The sequence below is a fragment of the Pavona decussata genome, unplaced genomic scaffold (assembly GCF_977016875.1).
Source record: "Pavona decussata unplaced genomic scaffold, jaPavDecu1.1 SCAFFOLD_303, whole genome shotgun sequence".
In the NCBI taxonomy this organism is placed as follows: Eukaryota; Metazoa; Cnidaria; class Anthozoa; order Scleractinia; family Agariciidae; genus Pavona; species Pavona decussata.
This window is the reverse complement of record NW_028145699.1, coordinates 84490-105269: the sequence shown is the minus strand read 5'-3', so window position 1 is coordinate 105269 and position 20780 is coordinate 84490. Positions and strand designations below refer to the sequence as shown.

The following is a 20780-nucleotide window of genomic DNA, read 5'->3' as shown; positions in this document are numbered from 1 at the left end:
CCCAAACTGTTATACAGTTTGAAACCCAGGACGAATCGTGTGGCGGCCTGAAAATCGTGTTTGATTCAGAACAACAAGCTTTCTGTTAACAGAAAAAAAATGTTCAGTTAAGCCCTTGTTACGTTTAGAAACCTCTCAGTTTTCGTCTCACGTTACGCTGATTGCAACCAGTTTCAGCTGTGACTCGAACAGCGACTTAAGCCTAAACGTTTTGGAAAGACATTTAGGAACGTGAACAAATGGTCATCAGAAAATAATTCCGTGGAAATTTGCAATAAACTCATTATCAACCTACGTAGGAGGAGACAACGTGGAATAAAGTTTCTTATCTAAGAAAAATTCTCTGCTAGGGCAGAGACAAATAAGACAGGACAGCCTCTGCGAAAGGAAGAGAGACCAAAAAGCTTTTCTCACAACTTTAGGAGCTTGGATTGATATTAAGTATTAATGTTCTGTATTGAAAAACTGAAATATGCTGAACAGGAAGTATATAGATAAATTGTAAGAGCTATCCACACCTTACAGACAGAATTAAGAATTTTGAATCACAATAATGGAAATTAAAACTTCATCAATCCAATTATCTGCATTGAATTGAAGCTTTGAATTAATTACTGGTAAAATACAGTCAACTCTCTCGTAAGCGACCACCCTTGGTGCACGACAAAGTGGTCGCTTACGGGAGGTGGTCGCTTACGGGAAAGATCAACAAAATAAGCGTAATTTTACCTTAGCAGCTAAATTAGGCAAATAGAAACTAATTTATTTGAATTTTTCACATTTAGTCATTCTTCTGATGAAACTTTGTATAACATTTCGGAACAGATCTGTCCCGTTTACCTACAGATCTAATTATAGCCATCTTCTCTGTCTGTAAACTGTTATTATCTGTCAGCAGTCTGGAATAACGTCATTAAAAATTGAACTTTTGTCACTTCTAAGTAATGATTTACTAACGATCATACGTGATTATGTTGGGTGGTCGCTTACCGGAAACAGAAAACAAAAGAATATGTGTAATTTCTGGTCTAAAAAGTGGTCGCGGTCTCTTAAGAAATTGAGTGGTGGTCGCTTACAAGAGACTCTTGAAACAGTATTTAACTGAGAAACAAAACGGTTGTTTACGAAGTGGTCGCTTACGGGAGGTGGTCGCTTACGAGAAGTGGTCACTATGAGAGAGTTTACTGTAGTAAAAAATCGCCAAGAAATAGGTCATTTTGACCTTTTGCATAGGAGATGATACAGTTATATTATTTTGATTTTTGGTGTAAAGGAATACTCAAGCAAAATAGTTGCAAAATCACCAGTATAATTAACACTTCTTTCTTTAAAGGCTGGCTTTATGTAGTGTGAAACAAATAACAAATAGACGATGTAAATTCCCGCGACAAATCTCCGAGCTCCCAGCAGAAATCGAACCCATGACCTTTCAGTTACTGGTCTGGATGCTCTAACCACTGAGCTATTTCTGATTCATATATGGTAAGTTACTCACATAAGTTCTTATACCTATCACCCTTAGCTCAGTGGTTAGAGCATCTAGAATAGTAACTGAAAGGTCATGGTTTCGATTCCTGCTGGGACTCAGAATCTTTTTAGCGATAATTTTCATCGTGTACTTGCTGTATATTTCATTTTATGTGACAAAGGGTGGTTGACTGGTTCGCTATATATAAATGTGCATGTGAATATAAATTTCTCTGATTTCCAGCTCTCATTGCACCAAGATGTATCCCATGGCCCTAATGTTTTTATTTCCATTATCGGGTGCTACTGCAGCCGCATTTCCACACGTGTTATAGTAGTCAGGGGTTCCTCCTGTACCAAACCCGATTCTCGAGTCACAGCTATGGCATTGGTTTTCATTGTTTGCAATGATACCAATTCTTGCTTTAGCACGCTGATCGGCAACACTTAAGACGTTGAACCCTTCCTTGTTACATCTGCGCTGCAAGGAAGCTTGAGAACCAATAAGGGTCTTCCATGTGTTACGACCCAGTGCGGTGGCACGGTATTGCCCGTCAGCTATCAGTGAATACAACGAACTGGCGATCTTGTCGATGACAATGAAGTTGATCTGCTCACCCTTCTTCATTCCGAGGCAGATCTTGGAAAATGGTGTGCTCCAGTAGGTTCGTAACTTTGTTTGCTGGGTGTCAAGCCCAGACGCTCCTCCTGCAATGTTGAAGGTCGCGTTGTTGATCCATAGGTCCGATTTATAATGAAAAGTTTGCTGTAGAAAAATCAACAGACAAAGAAGTAAGAAATATACAGGTTATACAGATAAACTGGAGACAAGTGGCAAAGAATTTGCTGAGTGCATCGTTCTGTCAAATTCTGCCGTCTTATCCGAATATAATCAAGTTGGAAATTTACAGTATTCTGTGGCTCTCTGGCAAGTAGCTGTTTTTTTTTTTCAGGCGATTCTGAATTGTTAACGTCCTCAGAGGTTGCTTTCAGGTTAAGAAATTTTCTTATCCATTTTTTCGGTATCTGTGCCAAATTCTTGATCAACTGAAATTGGTAGTCTGTTTTCAGATCCCAGAAAACATCTGAATCAGCCGACAAATTGTCCAACACAGGAACGAAAGTTACCAACGAAGCTGCTACCTCAGAAATCGAATGAGGGCATCATTTCCTACGACGAATTTGTTCTCCTTATACTTAAAACGTTTTAATCGATCAGCAGGGGTTCGAACTTTTCGTTTCCTATCTCATATTTTAAAATCACATACCTCAGCTACGTAATAGAAAGAATTAAAAAGTGCAAAACATCTCTTCGTATGACATTGATCTTTCGCTTCTTCATTCTCTCTTCGTTTGGAAATTTTAAAAAAACATTGGCTGTCTCTTAAGCTGTTTGGTCCAAGATTAAGAGTAGCTTGTTGCATTGTGAGGGCAATGGCACAGCAGTGTGTGTTCGTCTTTGACGTTAAATGACTGGGAAAAAATGGGCAAATAAGAGGTCTATTCTGAACCGGAGAGCAAAAAGTCCGGTTTTGACCTATTAAGATGTTTTTTACCTAGCAGTCACTTGAGATAGAATAGATAGATGCTAGAAAGCAGCAGAAATATTGCAATTTTCAAACCTGTTTTCAATGTTTTCAATCCAGTAAGTAGATTTGTTCACACGACGAAATAACCTAATACACAACAACAAATAGAAACGAAAATACGACTCCTTTGAAAAGCGACTGCACGACAGTCAGGGAACCCCGCGAGAGGATTGAATTACCACACCTGACTGCCATTTATCTTCATGACCAGCGTCCATCCACCTCCACCACATGCTCCAAGTCCAGTGTCACTCATGTGGCAGTAGACGAGCGTGTTTTGGGATCCTACGTGCAGTTCATAGGCTTTGTTTTCTTTAGTTCTGAAATTTAAGTTTGATGGAAAAGTTCAGCAGTGAATTGAACGTTGTGAGAAAATCAGGAAAATGAAATCCGGAATACCAAGACCCGATTGTAACGCTAATCAGATATTAAAAGTCTACTGGGCTTTTTATCTCGCTCGTTAGATATACCGTTTAAACGCATTCTAAACTAATGGTAAAGAAAAGGCTAAGGCAAAACTGAGGAACAAATATCCTTTTGAAAAATCGTAAGTAATAAGTTATTAGACTCCAACTAAAGTTGTCGGTAACCCAGGATTAGGTTATTTGAGTTTTGAACAACTAGGCCAAGACGTTTATATTCGCTAAAGGAAACAAGGGGAGATAAACAGTACCAAATGTAGGAACAGCTTTGACAATTTCACGGACAGGGAATAACAGTCCTTCTATCCGTAGACGTGAACTGAGTTCACTGGAAGTAGTAATATTTAGTATTCTTCAGGTTTGCAAAGGTTACCCTTTCATTTCTATGTGCTTTTGTTTTTACATCCAAAGGACGTGAAAATGATTGATATTGATAACAGCTACATAAACTAGGATATGATGAAATATGTACGCAATTCATCACTGTTTCGTTGTAACAACGTTTAAGTATTTCAATTCTCACTTACAAATTCCTGTCGTATATGTCCTTACAACGTGACACTGCAACCAAAACAAAATGCATGGTCATTATTACACCCACCACCAATTAGTTGCGATTTAAATCAAATGGGCCAGTTATTTAAACAGAGTCTAACTTAGGCCGCGGCTTATGGCAATCAGTGGGCCTCCTCTTTATAAGTGGTTTATTTTAAGTAGATAAATATTTTTCTAGTCTGGGCATAGTAACTTGAGGGACTGGTTATGAAACCTTGCCATGAAAACAATTGTGCTGCAGTTTATGTAGGAAGGGCCGCGACCTTGCACAATCCTTTGTTTTAACGTTCACACCACAGTTGAATACCTTAACAAAAACATTTCGATTGGTCAGTTGCTCCAACACATTCTAAATTCTATCATTGTTTGTTCAAGGTCAAGGCCAAAATGGCAAACAAAAACATATAACAAAGAAGTTTGTCAGGTTTCATAACCATTGCCTTCGAAAAACTATGGTTCTGGGTTGCGAGCCTTCTTGTTACCGTCAGCAGCATACAATGTTTAGATATGACTGTTTCCAAAATTGAAAATAGCTTAGAACGTGGTTTTGTTAAACACCGTCTAAACTGCCTCTTAATAACTGACCCATTGATGTTTTCGTGTTCTCAATTTAACATTCGAATCGGACCAACATTAAAAGGGGCACTTGAGAACATTAAAATGGGAATTTACACTGAAACGGAATACAACGAAATTTAATTTAACGAAGCAATGTTCTTTACTTTTACAATTTCTTCCATCTCCGAAATACCCCGGTTCGCACGTGCAGTCGTATGACCCCTTGGTGTTATTACACACAGCATTGGTGCTGCACTTGTGTGTTCTTGTCGCACACTCATCAACGTCTGAAAAATGAGGAAAATGCTTTTATGGTTATGCGTGGACACAGAGCGTACATACCAGGGAGGCGTACTTTAATTATGAAAGGAATTGATACTTAGCTTTCGGGTTTATATCTCAAAACTTAAAGACATCTTTTCAATAAATACCAAGAACAATAACAAGTCCAGAAATCAAAGGATTTGTGTGCATAATCATTAAAACTGGAAAAGGTAAAGGGACACAGTCACCTTTGTGACCGCGCTGACCTGGACATTAGTTTTGTCAATTTTGAAAAACGTCCACTGTAACCGCCCGAAATCAAAAGTACGCGACGAATACATCTAGAAATCCGCTTCAATCTTCCCAGTGTTTTACTGGATTTTCAATCTTTTACTGGAAACCTGTTTCTGAGTATGCTTTTGCTCATCCTGTGGTATTATTTTATCATATTTGGTTAAAAACAGTATGGATCGCGTCTCCAACGAAACATGAAAAGAAGAGGTGGGAAACGTGAAGGCGCCGGGCGGAAGAAATCGCCTGCGTTGACCAATATAACGAGAGAAATCCATCAAAAACACTGGAGAACAAATCTCCATTATATATATTTGGAAAATCGCATTTTCTCAACCTGGCGAAAGCTTCGTCCGGAGGGAATCTTCGTAAATGATTCGAACTTCGCGTCATAGCTGCTTGGTTTTGAGCTCAGACGAAGACAAGCTTCGGTACACAGTCGACTGATTATCTCCTCGACAAGGAAAACCTCTATTAGAACCTTGTTTTCTACTGGTCGAGCAAGCGTTCTTGTAATGACATTGGTTTGGTTCCTAAATTTAGATAACGGAGAAGTTGTAGAAACGAAATTATAATAAACGCAAAATATATGATTGAAAGCAGAAATAAAGCTTACCGGTAGTTTCGCTACAAAGTTGTTTCGCTACACTGCAGTTCAGGCGATTTGCTAATATTTGAACTCAATTTGCTTCTTATGCAAACACTGTGAAACGTAGAAACAGCTAAGTTAATTTTTCACATGTACACCACCGGATACCGAAATAAACAATTAAATGATTCTTCGACTTCAGAGGTATTTGTTGACGTTTGGCTCTCCCTGGACAAGTCCATCAGTAAATTTTCCATGGTATCAAGAAAATGAGACATTAGGTCTATAATCACTATAATAATTTTGACTGGCAAACACTTCGACTCGACAAGGTTTGTTTAGATTTTTCAAAGGATGCGCTTCTCAGCGAGAGACTTGCGAATGAAGTGTGATTGCAAATCAGCTAAGAAATGGTATCTAATGCGCATGTGCACCAGGTGACTGTGTCCCTTTAAATCCATTACAAATAAGTTCCGTTGTGTAAAAAGCAAGTATTTCTCTTCATTTGAAACGTGTTGTTTGTCTTTCATCGATTGTTTTAGGTTTTTTCTAGCTTTCATTTACGTCATCACTGCCTGAGCGTTACACTTACGTAAACATTTTGTAGCAAAAATTTATTCAGAGCCAGATTCGTGATAATTTAGTTTGCTGAAGACGCTATATAAGAACATCAATAGACCTTTTAGCGGCATACAATGCCATCTGGGTGCTAAGGCGAGAAATTGGAGGCGGGGGTACCAAATTCTACTCATTTACTTTCAACATGTAGGCAAAAGCCGAGAACGATTCCGGTGTGCTGAAAGCTAAGTACTTTTTGGAGATCATGTAAAAAGAACGGAAACAAAACAACAACAACGCAAAGTAAAAACGGAAACTCGATGCTTTGATCCTCAGCTCTACTACATTACGTATACTATTCCCGAATTGTCTACTCATTTCCATTGTTTCAAATCATGCGCGTAATTATCGGATAAATCTAGGTGGTTTTTAACCACAAAATTGAAACTTTACGCAAACAGAGAAACATTTTCGTGTTTCAGCAGACAGGAATCGTTTTTAGTTCAATGGCCGTGTTTTTCCCGGCTTTACGGTGACCTCGCCCCACTAAAACCGACTTACAGTTCAATATTTTCATAACAACCAAGAATACCCTTTACTGATCAGGTGGTCGAGTTTAGAGCGAATCTGACAATGTGGAAAAATTTTCTCCATCTAGCTAGCTATTCATAAAGCAACACAGTAAACAGTATTTTCAAGTCTTTTTCTGGGTGCAATTTGTTTTTTAAGCCAAAAAATTATTTCAGTTAATACCAACACATTGGTACTCTAATGGTACATTGTATTCATTTGGTTTGTGTGTTGGTCACTGAGTTATTTTTTTGGTCGCTTAGCCTGGTTTTAGGCCCAATTTAGTAAGTTTCACATTTGAACTCTTGCCAGTGGGACGGAAGGCTTTCAGCGGTCTTCAGTATGGCAAATGTTCTCATAATTGGAACTTTAGACTTAACGATTAATTTTCCTCCTCTCTTCTAATCAGAGCGGAGTATTTGAGTTAGCATTAACTTTGCAATTCCTTATTGAAACCCAAACTTCTATTGTCACTCTGAAGTACATGTATTTGGTCATGGGGAAGAAAAATCAGGGAAATCTAGATATATAAACAACTTTGTAATTATTTTTGAAAAGTATCAGCTTGTTTATATTTACCTTGACAATCTCGTCCATCTCCATAATATCCTGGGTTACACGTGCAGTTGTGCGATCCCTCGGTGTTATTGCACACAGCATCAGCACTGCATTTGTGTTTTCCTGTGGTGCACTCATTGATATCTTAAACAAAAGAATTTATCCCCACTTTTTTTAGTCACCCAGCTGTCTAAAGGGAGAACTTATGGCCAATTTCCAACAAACTCGATTTTTAAAAATAGCGAATTATTGAATTATAAGGTGGATTTCAGTAGTCGTTCTATCTGTCTTTAGACAAATTATTGACCCAAAAATAGTCCCCACATGACATTTAAAGTTAGCATAGTAAACCATTTTTTTACATATTAAATAGCCGTTCTTGTAACTGTACCTTATTGTTATTTCAAAATAAAAATACTTACACGAAGTTCATCTGCTGATGAATCATGGCTACACGACCAACTAAGATCATTCTAAGCCTTGTAGATTTTACTTTAATGCAATTCGAGATAATCGTGACATAACGCAAGCCCGAGTTTTCAGTCAAGATTTCTTCAATGCACTATCCGTACCAATTTTAACGTCTTTATCCCAATTGTGCTCCTTTTTGGTTTGCCCTTTTTCAGTTATAAGCGGTCATTTTACAAGCGATGAAATTGCATAAACTATTTCCTGAAATATTACTCGTTCAAAGTGAAGTAATTTTCAGAAAATCAGCAAAAAATCCAAATGGTGGACTGATAATGGTTCGTTATACTGTAAAATGACTTCGTCCAACATATAGTGACCTTCTTATTTTGGAGGGTACAAGATGGACTGTCTATTCGCAATAAACCTTTTTTGTGCTGATTGGTCGTAGTTACACGAACTTGATCTAAACATCGTGCGCTCTACTTACATCTTTCGGATGACTGTTGCTTGAGAGCAATAATGTAGGTGCGGGCTGGTTTACACGTTAGGATTAAGATGTCTAGAAATCACATTAAACTTCGAGACACCTGAGAAAAGGAAGCAGTCAATGACTGAAACCTGTGTTTTACTCAAAAAAGGGCATGCTGCGCAATGTTAACGAAACGTTTTTTATAGAATGTTTTCACATGACGTCACGGCGGCCATGTTGGTGTCCCAAACTAAACCTCTGGGAATTGAATTCTATTTTTATGCAAATACTTTCTTTTGTTTCAGTAAACCAATATGGCCGGTAGTCACGTGAGTGAAAACGCTCTATAGGATGGCGTAATAATTCGCGAGCTATAAATAATACATATTTTATCTTTAGTTGTAATTGTAAGTTGTTTCTTTTGGAACGGTTATTGGATTCGACTGAATTAAATTCCACGCTTGAAACCAAGTCGTTCTAATGACAAGCCAGCTTGGCATTTTAGTTGCATTATGTTTGAATCAGGCCTTAACAAACCATTATTTTTTGTCCACTGAGTCAGCTGCAATCGTCCAAAAATTGAAAGGGTTAAACCTCACCTATATCACAGTTGTCGCCCTCAAATTCGGCCGTGCACCAGCAGCGGTATCCCCGGTCTGTAAAGCCGGTCTGACAGGTTGCATTGTTCTTGCAAAGGTTGTTTCTGCAAAAGTCCTGAGACATAAAGAAATACAGGAATTAAAAGAAAACCTCAGGACCATTTAAGAAATCACGTTCACTTTTTCTGTTCGAATTCCAATCGACTGGAACTAAAATTACTACTCCATTTGCACAAAATGTCCAATTTTACTTTGTCAGCTTCTTGCGCTTTTGTTGCTCATCGTTGATTGCGAGTTTAGAATGACTGGAAGAAAAATATTCCCATTTGACATGGAAAATGTACGAAAATTTGCAACCGAAAGTTTTGGCTTAGTAGAAAGCGTCAGGTCTACCTGTCGTCAGAATGAATCGTCAATCCAAATGATTTTTTCACAGACTGGCATTTCAAAAGTTAGAATCACCTTGTGATTAGCATAGTAGAAGCATCATATGAAAGAACGAAGTGTCAAATTCGGTTGGGTTACAGTGGTATAAAACGATTTTGAGGAGGAAACCAATTGGCCATTTCAGAATTGCTTTGAACCTCATTACGAAAGCGAGGCTTCATGCATAGATTCTATTAGAAAAATTATTTTTCATACATATGCAAACATAACTACTTTTCATTTCAAAAGCTTTGCACTCAGCCTCGCTTTCATAATGAGGCTCAAAGCAACTCGGAAATGGCCTATTTTATCCGCATCTTACTTTCTTTCAATGTATTTTACGTCCCAAATTGTGTTGAAAAAAGCCACTGGAAATAATTATATCAGACTATTGGAACTTCGGACAGTATTTGTTCTTTAATTTGCAGCTTCGTGGTGAGTTTTTCTGTCAATATTTCGGGAGACTGTGGTGAATGTTTAATTCATGGCGGAAGCTGCGCCGAAATATCTCCCCTTTAATTGTGCTTGAGCACTTGTTTTAGCGACTTCCATCTTTGCAACTTCGATTTTACCCTATGAACCCATTTGCAATGCTCCCTAAAAATTACTTTGCTAGTTTCTGTAAGGTTGCTTTTTCTAACCTCCGTTTTATGGTATAAATAATTGGCGTTTTCCATCAGGTCACCCTTGTACCTTTCGTCAGTTGAGTTGTTCAATTCACAGACGTGATTTTCGGGGCCCACTCTCTTCATGAAGTTATAACTAACACAGTTTGGTTCCATATAGCATAACACCCGGCAGACGTTCTCATCTGTGACGTCAGAGGTTTTTATCACGTGATTTTTAAGTCGTTTGCCCTTGTAAACACCGGTTGCTTTAAACTCCAGTTGACGACATTGGTCTGTATGCGAAAAAATATATTTCAAATATGATCATCACAATTATCAGCTTTATTATTATTTAACATGAAGTAAAAGAGGTGATCAACCTTGGCGACGCCTTTGCTTACATCAATCAAAAACAGAAAGAGTACAGTCAACATGCAAATTTTAAAAGTAAAGGAATAAAAAGCAACATAAAAAATGGATCTAAAAGTTATGACATTTATATAGCCTGCGAGCAAGCTCTCTTAGGGATGGGGGGCGGGAGGGGGAAAGAGGAGAGAGCATGCAACAATGTCTTAGGAATTTTCATTTCTGCGTCGAAAAAGTCGATGCAAAATGCTGATTGGTGGATATTGAATTTAGTGCTTACGTCATTGCTCTTTCGCGTGCGTCGGTACGGCGTTAGCAACGAGCTGCCAGTTTTTTAGGGCAATGTTTTCCTTTTCATCTGGCACTCTCACGTCTGGTTCACGACATCACAAATTTCACACGGGTTGAATGTTCCAATGCTGAACCATATTGTTGATATTGAAAATTGCGTCCTCGTTCTCGAAGATCCGGCTGCATAATTGAGATCCTACCGATTTCTTTGCACTGCTTCTTTTTTCCCTGGCCGGACTGTGTCCAGTTTTCGACATTTTTTCTGTCCAGTAGTTTTGTGGCGTTGACACTGAAGTTGGCCAGGTTCCCTTGACCTTTGGGACGACATTTGTGACCTCGGCCTTTTGGTTTACCGGCTTTTAGTGTGCTCACAATAAAGTTAAACCCTTCACTAAATGTTATAGTAATTTTTGTGGCACACGGTAGGCATACTCGGTCAGAGAAACTAGAGTTTTTGTCAGCAAGGATTCCCGTGTTTCGAAGTGTATCTGATATTCATAACATTGTACCTTTCACATGTTTGTTTACGTTAGCTATCGTTTCCGGTTTGCGCTGATTGGCCAAATTCTGACAGCTAGGACAGCAGGGAGCCGCGGGGAATATTGGGGCAGCATTCAAATTTTCTAAATTTTCATTCTCATTTTCTAAAGAAATTACTAATTTATACCAGGATTGAAAGTTATCACTTTGCTCCCTGACTACAAAAATGATTAATTTCTATTGTATTTAGTTCTAACTGTGTGTTGTATCGTGTTTATGCGCTTGTCCCCTGCTAGCAAGACCGTTTAGCTTATATATTTATGACAGAGAAGTGTGATCACATTAACAATGTTGATCTTCGACAACTTGAAAAGATGTCGATCAAGGCACTCGAACTCAAGCCGAAGTATCGTTTCGCAGCCGACTAACGCAGTAGTAACCGCCAAAATATTTCTTCAAAACTAAAACGTGAACGTATTTCCTTAAATTGTTTTAGTTGGCCATCATATGCTTTGAGTTTAGCCGAACAACCAAAACATCTTCCCTTGATAAAAAGCCACCGCCGCTTAACGATTAGCTTTCTTTACACTGTTAAAACTACTTTATCAGCGACAGGAGGCAAAACATGACCTAGAGGTTTGTTTACTACATCAATAATTTTTGGCCCAAAAATAAACTCAGAGCTGAAGTTAAAAATAATAAGTCAAGTCTCAAATTTAAAATCGCAAATAATAAATTACAAACAAACATCAAATAGGGAATAGGCCTTATCACGGTTTTCGACGCCATTTTGACGAGTAGGCAAACAGGCTTGAAATAACAGCGTTTGTATGGAAATCCGATGTCAAATTACTTTCATAAAACATCGCTTCTGAAAAACTCATGAATTGGAAACTTTTAGCACTAGGAAAAGGATTTCAGGAAAAAAAATTGGAGGGATGTAGCAGCGCCAGAAAGCGTCCAGTCGTGTTTTGAACTTTCCATAGATTTGTCTGTAAAGCGAACCAGCCGTAAACTGCTACTAAAAATAGTTCGCGGGAAAAAAATACAGGGAAATGTATGGAAAGTTCAAAACACAAATGGACGTCTTCTGGCACAGCTACATCCCTCCAATTTTGTTCTCAAAATCCTTTTCCTAATGCCAAAAGTTTCCAATTCATGAATTTTTTAGAAGCGATGTTTTATGAACATTATTTGACATTGGATTTCCATACAAACACTTATTTCAAGCGTGTTTGCCTACTCGTCAAAATGGCGTCGAAAACCGTGATAAGGCCTATTAGTTTAACCAACTTTCCCTAAACGGACACAGTTTAGGAATTCATTCATCGATACTGAAAAGTTAAAACCGGCATCATGAACTGTGTAGAAGTGTAAAAAGTAATAAAAACGTTAATAGCTACTGAAAAGTACCGACTGTTGATGGGAATTTTTTTATTTCAAGGGAGTACCTGAACGATTTTAATTTAAACTAAAGTGCCTGAAACAGTGCACAGAAACGAGCTTACCCAAAGCAATTTTCAATGTAATAAGATTGTATTTCTAACTCTTATAACCAATATTTGCTAATCACAGATAAAAAGTTTAGAACCAAGTGTAATACACATAACAACAATAATAGTATAGTAGTAAAAGTTGAATAACCTTGTGCACGCGTTGTTTCTGTGATAACAGATGTCAGCATCGCGTTGATGAGCACCAAATTCACGAAATCCGTGCATAGCATGATCGATTGCACTAATCTTTCTTTTTGGCGAGAAAATATAAATCTGGGCACTTGAAGCGACAGTCTGCCGCCAATACCATTAAGTTCCGCGGACCGCGGAAATGAAATGAAATCAGAGAGGAGGATGCAATGATAAATTATTAAAATCTAAGGGAAAAGATTAATACAGTAGGTGAATTAATACAAAACATCTCTCAACACGATCTTTGTTAATTAGCAGGATCGCAGACGATCGCAGGCCTTTTGCGATCTGGATATGCGACCCGCAATCATATTAAAACCAGCCTTTACTCTCATCTTACTTTTCATTTTCCATATAATCTTCAAAATTTGTATAATTATGTAATTCCATAGTTTCAACGGGTATGGTGATAGTAATATTTGAAAAATCCAAAGTGTCCAAAGCACGCATGCGCATAGTCTCCAGGGCAGACGTTCTTTGGTTCGTCACGTCACGTGCCTGACGAGCCAAAGGTCGTCTGCGTGAGAGGTTAGCACGCGCTGTACTTGTGACTTTCTCATTGTTATCAACATCCCCCAAGCGTTTTAAATAAACATTGTGATCACTTGAGCAAATTTTGGAGAACACAATAAGTTTAAGCTACACGACGCTGCCTCAAGGGTAATTCCCGCTCCCAAGTGCGGAAGTTTATCTCAATAGATCAATTTCTAGCTTGGTTACGGAGCTTGGGGGAATAAAACAAATTAAAGAAAGTAACTATTCGAGTCTAAACCTCAACATAATTTCCTTCGTTTTATTCCCCTGAACAACGTAGTCATGTGCGAATTCTAATATATCAAAATTGATCTTCAGTTGATTCAATTAACTCTTTAAATTAAATAGAGTGGGTTTCAGTTAAGTGTCGCCAGACCCAAAGCAAAGTAATTACTCTGACAAATAAGAAAAAAAAAAACCTAAAAAGCGTAATGAAGCAATACGAATTCAAAGTAAATACCCGTCACTGGCACCAAGCGCGGGAAAAGGCGGGCGACCAGCTTAGAATTAGTCGGTTTTACTTCTCATTGGTAAAGAAAGTGTGGCGAGTGTATTTTTAAAGTAATCACAGAACGTTGTAAGGCACACCCAAAGCAAATGCGAATTGCATTAGACACTCAATTGAACACTTCTGTAGACAACACATCTCACAATATGCTTAGTAATCTGCTTATAATAGTATATAAGAGCTGACTTTTAGGGTGCTCGCCGATAAACACGTACACTTCAGGCTAATATCGGAGGAGGAAATTCCAGAAAAAGAGCGATTTTTCACCAGTCCGATGAAAGACTAACAAACCTTGCAATAAAAAGAAAAAAAACAACCACAAAAAAGAAACAACTGCTCCGCTCAATCCCAAAACAAAGGGTTAGCAGCCCTAGTAAGCCCCAAATACATGCAATATACCTACATGGCAATAAATTTCTTGTTTTTTTATGTGAACTATCTGTTGCTTGAACACTGTACTCTCGTTGAATCCCACGTGATTATAGAAATGGAGCGGTTAGGTGGGAGAGCATTTTAATTAGAAGGAACCGGTCTGCCTGACTAAAACATCACAAGGAAATCATTTCTGGGAGATAACTTAGTTTTATTAATAATGATTTGTTTTCTCGTGAGTACTTTACTTTTCTAATAAACACTATTTACTGATGTTGGAGTTGGCTATATTAGATGAAAATGCAGTTGTCGTGCATCATTTGTTTAGGGACCTTTAGATTTTTGTGCGAATACGACCAAGAGTTTTTTTCAATAGAGAACTTGCAGAGTGCACGCTAGTGAACGAGCATTATTTTGGTGGGAAAACAAGATGGTGCTCGTAATTTAACTAAGAGTTTTTGTGAAAAGGGCGTAGTGGCCACAGCAAGTCCGCGAAACGCAGACGGTCTAGACGTTTTTGAATCACAAAAGGGCTTAGCTATCACCATTCAAAATAACTGCGTCAAGTTCTTCGCTCACAGAGAGTGAAGCTTCCCGGAAAATACCTCTTCTTAGTACTTCGTTAAAAACTTGAAGGCAAATCTCGTGGTCTTGGTGGTACTCATACCAATCTAAAGGTCTCTTTTTTCTACTTTATCAATAACTCAGAATTGTGCGCATGCCTTAACACTATTTCCTACGAATTGATAGGGAGTGACTTGGTCCGATTCCATACAGATAATGATGTGTTTAATTTACTATGCTGCCTGTGTTGGTTTGCTGATTTAAGGTATTAATGTTAGCAGGTTTTGAAAACAAACGTTAATAAAAATTATTTACATCTGAAAAAAATCAGCTAAACAGCTATTACTACACTGGACGTCCTTTAAAAGGATAAATATATGTTAATTTTTGTGATAATTAAGTCTGATTTTTAATTACCACTACCCAATTTGTACTTTGACACTTCGGTACATATAGCATTTATTTGATGATTGTTTATAGATTTATAACACGATAAATATTTTTGAGTATGGCGAAGATATTCCTGACGTCACCTCCTAATATTACTGTGCCAACCAGAATAATACTAGTTTTTGAAATAAAAAAGCTCTATTGTTTGAATAGTTGGAATATTTAAGTGGTGCCCCCATTTTCTACTGCGCATACATTCCGCGTACCTTGGAATGGTCCAAGAAACTGATTTCTTAAGAAGGGCACCTACTAGTAAAGTATTTTTGCGCGGTTTAAAAAGGAACAGAAAATGACTTACTAAGGGCTAATGAAATCCAAAAACAAATAGAGGGTAACACTATCTAGACCGGGCTTTTTTGTTTTCTAGGGTCGGGGGGGGGGGGGGGGGGAGGAGGGACGATTTTGCACACCCCCCTCCATAACTTCGTAAGTATAAAAGCTATGACAATAAAGCTTGGAGGAGAGATAGTACGTCCAAAGATGTTTCCTTTGAGGTCTGTAACGCAAACTAATGACTTAATATGACGTTGTAATTATCTTATGGTTGCCAAATGGAATCCTAATATGAGCTAAAAATGAACTTTCTATAAGAAAAGTATCTTTTCGTCATTATTAAAAGGGATTTTACATCTTTTGAGAAACTTCTTGTCAAAAATGGGTTGCCATGGTAACATGAAAGTCAAAGCAAACTAACCGTCCACATGACATATTTGCCATATAAATTTCTGAAAACGTCCTGAAGTTTCATTCCTTTTGTTCTATTATTTAAAAAAATTGTTGAGGTTAAAAGTCGCCGCGGTCAGAATCCGCTCCCCCTAGTCTAGATAGGGTTAAGAGACAACTTAGCCTCAAGTTGGAAAAAATGTATGCAATGTTATGTATTTGAAAGCCTTTTAGAATTATCAGTGTTGCTTAATTAGAGGTTCTCCACCTCTAATCCTCACTCGAGGTTTTGCCTTTCGTTTTTACACCGTCCAATATAAATTGGAGCCATTAACTCAGTCGTCTTAATATTACATTTTTATGTTTAAGGAAAGTGACATTGTTCGTCATCGTACATGTTTTCGTTATCCATAGCTTTCATTTAATAAGAGTTCTTTTGTTTTAGATCCACCTATACAGCGTGCTGTTGATGTTGTATTTCTTACTGATATCACTGAAATAATTTGCAACTGCCAGGTAAGTGTGACCTTTGTACTCGAATGACGTCATGCCATGTGCACCTTGAGTTAAAACATCTCGAAATTCAAGAAACTTCCCTTCAGAGACTTTGTAGACAACGGATTGAATGTCGTATTTACCTCGCCGTTCATCGTAGTGATTGGCCACACCCAGGTACGTTTGATTACACATCACAAATGGATGCCACATGTTTGCTCCATGAGTAGGAACAGATTGAAACAGGTCAAAGGCGCTTCCATTCCATTTATAAATGAATGAATCGATGCTGTAATTGTTACTACCATTGCGGTGGTTAGCAAAGGCGAGAAATGTGTCCCCGTTGTCGTTGAAGGACGCCACCTCCCATGCTCCATATGTTTGGAGAGACTGTACTTTGACGAACCTTTCCCCTGACCACTTGAATAGAGTGGAATTGACAGAATATTCTTTTCTTGGATTGTGGTAGTTTGCAAAAGCGACGAAAGTGTCATTGTTGATAACAAAGGCCGTGCTTGCTAAAGCTCCCTCAGTTGGTACCTCCTGAAACTTCTTAAATTGTCCACCACTCCATTTGTAGATGATTGAATTGATAAAGTGTGTCGTATCGTTGTGAAAATTCGCCACTGCAAGAAACGGGTCTGTCATTATTTTAAAAAAATTTAATGATCCTGCTCCATTTGTTGAAATATTTTGGAAGAAAACAAACTGCAGTCCATCCCACTGGTAGACAACGGAGTTCAATCGGAACGAAAGTCCACTATGATGACACTCAAAAGCGAGGAAGTATTTATCCGTGATTGTAAAATGTTCGACACCAAGAGCTCCAATAGTAGCTATGGACTGGAAGAGGAAGAATTTTCCGGTTGAATCGTTCAGTTTGTAGATAAAAGAGTCTGTATTCCATTTTTCCTCGTCACCATAAAAGTTAGCAAAGGCGAGAAACAGGCTTCCATTGATGCTGAACTGCTCAACATCAGCAGCTGCTTTGGTTGCCAAATCTTGGTATCTTTCGAAGTAGTGTTCGTTGCTGGAACAATCTTGGGAAGGAAATAAAATATCATGAACGCTGCAATGACAGAATATAATACAACTAAACTACTTTGCGTTCTTAACAGAATCGTCAGAATCAAGTTATAAAAAATACTTTTGCTGACGAGTTTGTTACAAATTATGATCTTTCTTCTTTACGATTTTAAAATATGCTTTTCTGGTGCATTCCTTATTCCCTAAAAATATAATAGGTCACAGGTCTGGAAAATGAAAAGTTTGTATTATATTTGATCAAAGTCTAGTCTAAACTCCGGAGCTATCTGACAATTTGTATACAAAATGAAGAAAGCGAGGCCGAAAATTGATATCATTGTACAAACCAAGTTTTGGTTTATTACAAGATAGTTAAAACTTACACTATTTCGGCTCTGTTACAAAGTCAAAGTCATGTAAAGATATGTTACCAGAGGCCACTTAAATATCATAGGCGTAATACGTAATATGAACACACCTCTGATTACTGTGACGTAATCTGTATAACAGCAAGACAGCAAAAGATTCAGAATGGAGCAGCCATAATTATAATCCGAAAGGGCGGTTACGATGAAACGTTTAGCAATCGTTGTGTACAAACTCAAGTTGAAAACCAGCAAAGCTCCATCTTCACGAAAAAATACAATGGTGTCTACACGCTACTATGAGCGTGTAGACACAACAACAACAACAACGCTATGAAAATAATGATCATTACCAACATAATAACCAGCATTATTAGCAATATCACAGCCATCATGGTTATGATCACCATCACCACGGCTCTTAACACCACAATCAGCAATGTAAGAAAACTTCCCCCGTGCCTTCAATGCAGCCGCAAACACTCCAGCTACATGGATGACTAGAATTAAACAACCAACAAAAGACATCATCTTTAACACTTTCACATTATCGTCCGTTGATTTCTCACCTCTGTGCCTCTATATGTCCAACCGATTCTCTATTTTAGATCTTTCGGGTGCTGCAAGTGATCCGAATCACTCAGTTCACATACAACTTTGTCATTGCCTGATGGGCCAATGTTGACTGATACACATTTACTCTCCATGACGCATCGGTGCTCACATAGTGTGTATATTCCAATTGAAAGGTTCAAAAACCCGTGACCTTCAAGGCGTTTACCGTCGGCCAGTGGAGCAAACTTCATACGGCGGCAGCCTGCTTAGAAATTAATATTCTAATATTGTGAACTTAGTAACGACTACTTCTACTAGCATCAAAAATGCCAGAGAGGGACATTTAACTTCGAGAGCCAATCTCTTCAACCTGACGGAATGAAGAGACGCCAAGAAACTTAATCTTTCACATATTTATTGTGTTCATCCATTTTATACCACCACAGTTTTCAAGTGCTATATTTTAACATTTCTTGGCTTGTTTACGGTTATTGTTTTTTACCTATCCTTCAACACCAATTTATCTAACCCTTGCTTTGAATATTGCAACTGTTTGCATTTTCAGTCACCTTTTCTAGCCCCTAGTGAGAGTGAATGTTGTGTAAAGGAAATATTGGGCAATCGTATTGAAACACTAGCTGCTTGATGAGCGTTCTTCTCCTTGGCCATCAATTGTACGAAATCTTCACTGCCACAGTAGCCACTTAGTGTCGAGCATTGGGAAAGTTATGACAAAATAATTTGGCCCGCATAATGAGATGTGCTTAATAGCAAACAAGAGGAGTAATCTGAATAGCCGAAGGGAAGGAGGAATGCGAAATTTTGAAGCGGCACTGTCTCACACGGGGTAGATTTCGAAAGAGAGAGAAAATGCAACATAGCTTAATAGACATTGTGTGGTTCCAAGATGCTACGGGAAGCATGTATAAACCGGAGAAGGCTGCGAAAACGCTCACCGCTAGCGCTACTGAATTGAAGATAGACGAAATGGCGAACGAAAAGAAAATCAGCATATTAATCGTCACGCAAATTTTTTAAAACATACCTTGCTTTAATCAGCTATACTGGCTATATATTTGCATGGCTAAAACGCTTCCAGGAATATAATGAAAGCGAAAAAATCGAAGAAAAAGGAGAAGAAGAAGAAGAAGAAGAAGAAGAAGAAGAAGAAGAAGAAGAAGAAGAAGAAGAAGAAGAAGAAGATGATGATGAAGAAGAAGAAGAAGAAGAAGAAGAAGAAGAAGAAGAAGAAGAAGAAGAAGAAGAAGAAGAAGAAGAAGAAGAAGAAGAAGAAGATGATGATGATGATGATGATGATGAACAAAACTATAATTATTATTCTTGAATTTTAGTACCAATGGAAAAAAATTAGTTTTTGCTTTCACATATATGTATGTCGAGAGGAGAATAAGACTTTCCAGCTAATTACCAGCTCCGCAGATTCACACTTGACGAAGGCAAAGCCATTCATTTCCTACAACTCGAGGTCCCGTTTGCGGGAAGTAACTGTAACGCCCACATTTAGGCAAATTAGACTTTAAGAAGTTACGATAAAAGTGTGACTCAGTGAGCGCAATTTCAATGTGATACCGCAAGAGATTTCCACAAAGCTCGAAGCTTAATTCAACTTGCCAGCGATTTTACAGAAACACCTTTAAATCACCGAGCTTCATAGAAATTGCAACGATATTTTCCTTTCAACGGCAGCTGGTTTACCCCCGAGTAGAGCTTCCAATTCGCTGGCGCGAAAGTCACGTTAGTCGTCTTATGGATATTATAGTTTACGTGAAAGTCGCACATGCAACTTGCTATAAATTAAATGGTTGAGAACACATCTCCGTATGGAGGATTTTTTCCTTTTTCCGTTACATTGCTATGATTAGTATTCCTAACGCTATGCAAGGGTTTTCGTGGTAAACTTATCAATTCTAAAACAAGGAGTCACCTGCACAGTACCTGAAGATATTTCTACTTAGAATGCAACTTTCAATTAGGCACCTGTCAAGCCTGAGCCATTGGAGAGTTAATTAACGAAATTTTTACTCATAATGGACTCAACTCCACATGCGCCCTTTTCTGTAGCAACTATCTTAAACTCTTCTGAATTTTCCAGTCTACGCAGTAGTTTCATTAAGAATCGATGGAAAGTGGAATTTGTGCAAAGGCGACCATCCGAAGCGAAGCTTGAGGCAAAAAAACAACCACGCCGCATTTTATTATCCAATTCATGTGCGCAGCTCTGAGATAATTGCATTTTTCACAGCGAAAGATGATTAATCTTTATCTTTGCTTAAATACTCGGGTGCACCCAACTTAGCCGATAAAAACCACAAATGAGCATGATAAGTTTAGGCTAAATAAAAATGGAAATGCTGGAAACGAAATTGGCTAAACGCAGAATATTGAGCACCAGTAATCGATTCAAAATTATTCGAAAAAGAAGCTGTCCTTTATGGATGGTGTTGTTTGTGATACACTGAATTAATTTT

General features: G+C 38.1%; 1 protein-coding gene and 1 pseudogene across 1 annotated transcript; both read right to left on the bottom strand.

The window, feature by feature from the left end:
* Positions 1–1193: 1193 nt before the first annotated feature.
* Positions 1194–12837, bottom strand: LOC146454253 (uncharacterized). Its single transcript, XM_085095609.1, has 8 exons — positions 12716–12837; positions 9968–10227; positions 8901–9015; positions 7443–7565; positions 4756–4878; positions 4006–4039; positions 3241–3376; positions 1194–2233 (listed from the first exon to the last, which is right to left on the bottom strand). Exons 1-8 carry the CDS (start codon positions 12795–12797, stop codon positions 1715–1717), a joined length of 1392 nt encoding a protein of 463 aa, XP_084951735.1. The 5' UTR covers positions 12798–12837; the 3' UTR covers positions 1194–1714.
* Positions 12838–14385: 1548 nt separating this feature from the next.
* Positions 14386–18842, bottom strand: LOC146454252 (uncharacterized; annotated as a pseudogene).
* Between the last annotated feature and the right edge of the window lie 1938 nt (positions 18843–20780).

Excerpts from the sequence above, each read along its gene's own strand:
- LOC146454253 (XM_085095609.1), bottom strand. The coding sequence starts at position 12,797 with ATGCTATGCACGGATTTCGTGAATTTGGTGCTCATCAACGCGATGCTG. Across the intron at positions 10,228-12,715 it reads AGAAACAACGCGTGCACAAG|ACCAATGTCGTCAACTGGAG; the intron begins GTTATTCAACTT and ends TTTCGCATACAG. Across the intron at positions 7,566-8,900 it reads GGGCGACAACTGTGATATAG|ATATCAATGAGTGCACCACA; the intron begins GTGAGGTTTAAC and ends CTTTTGTTTAAG.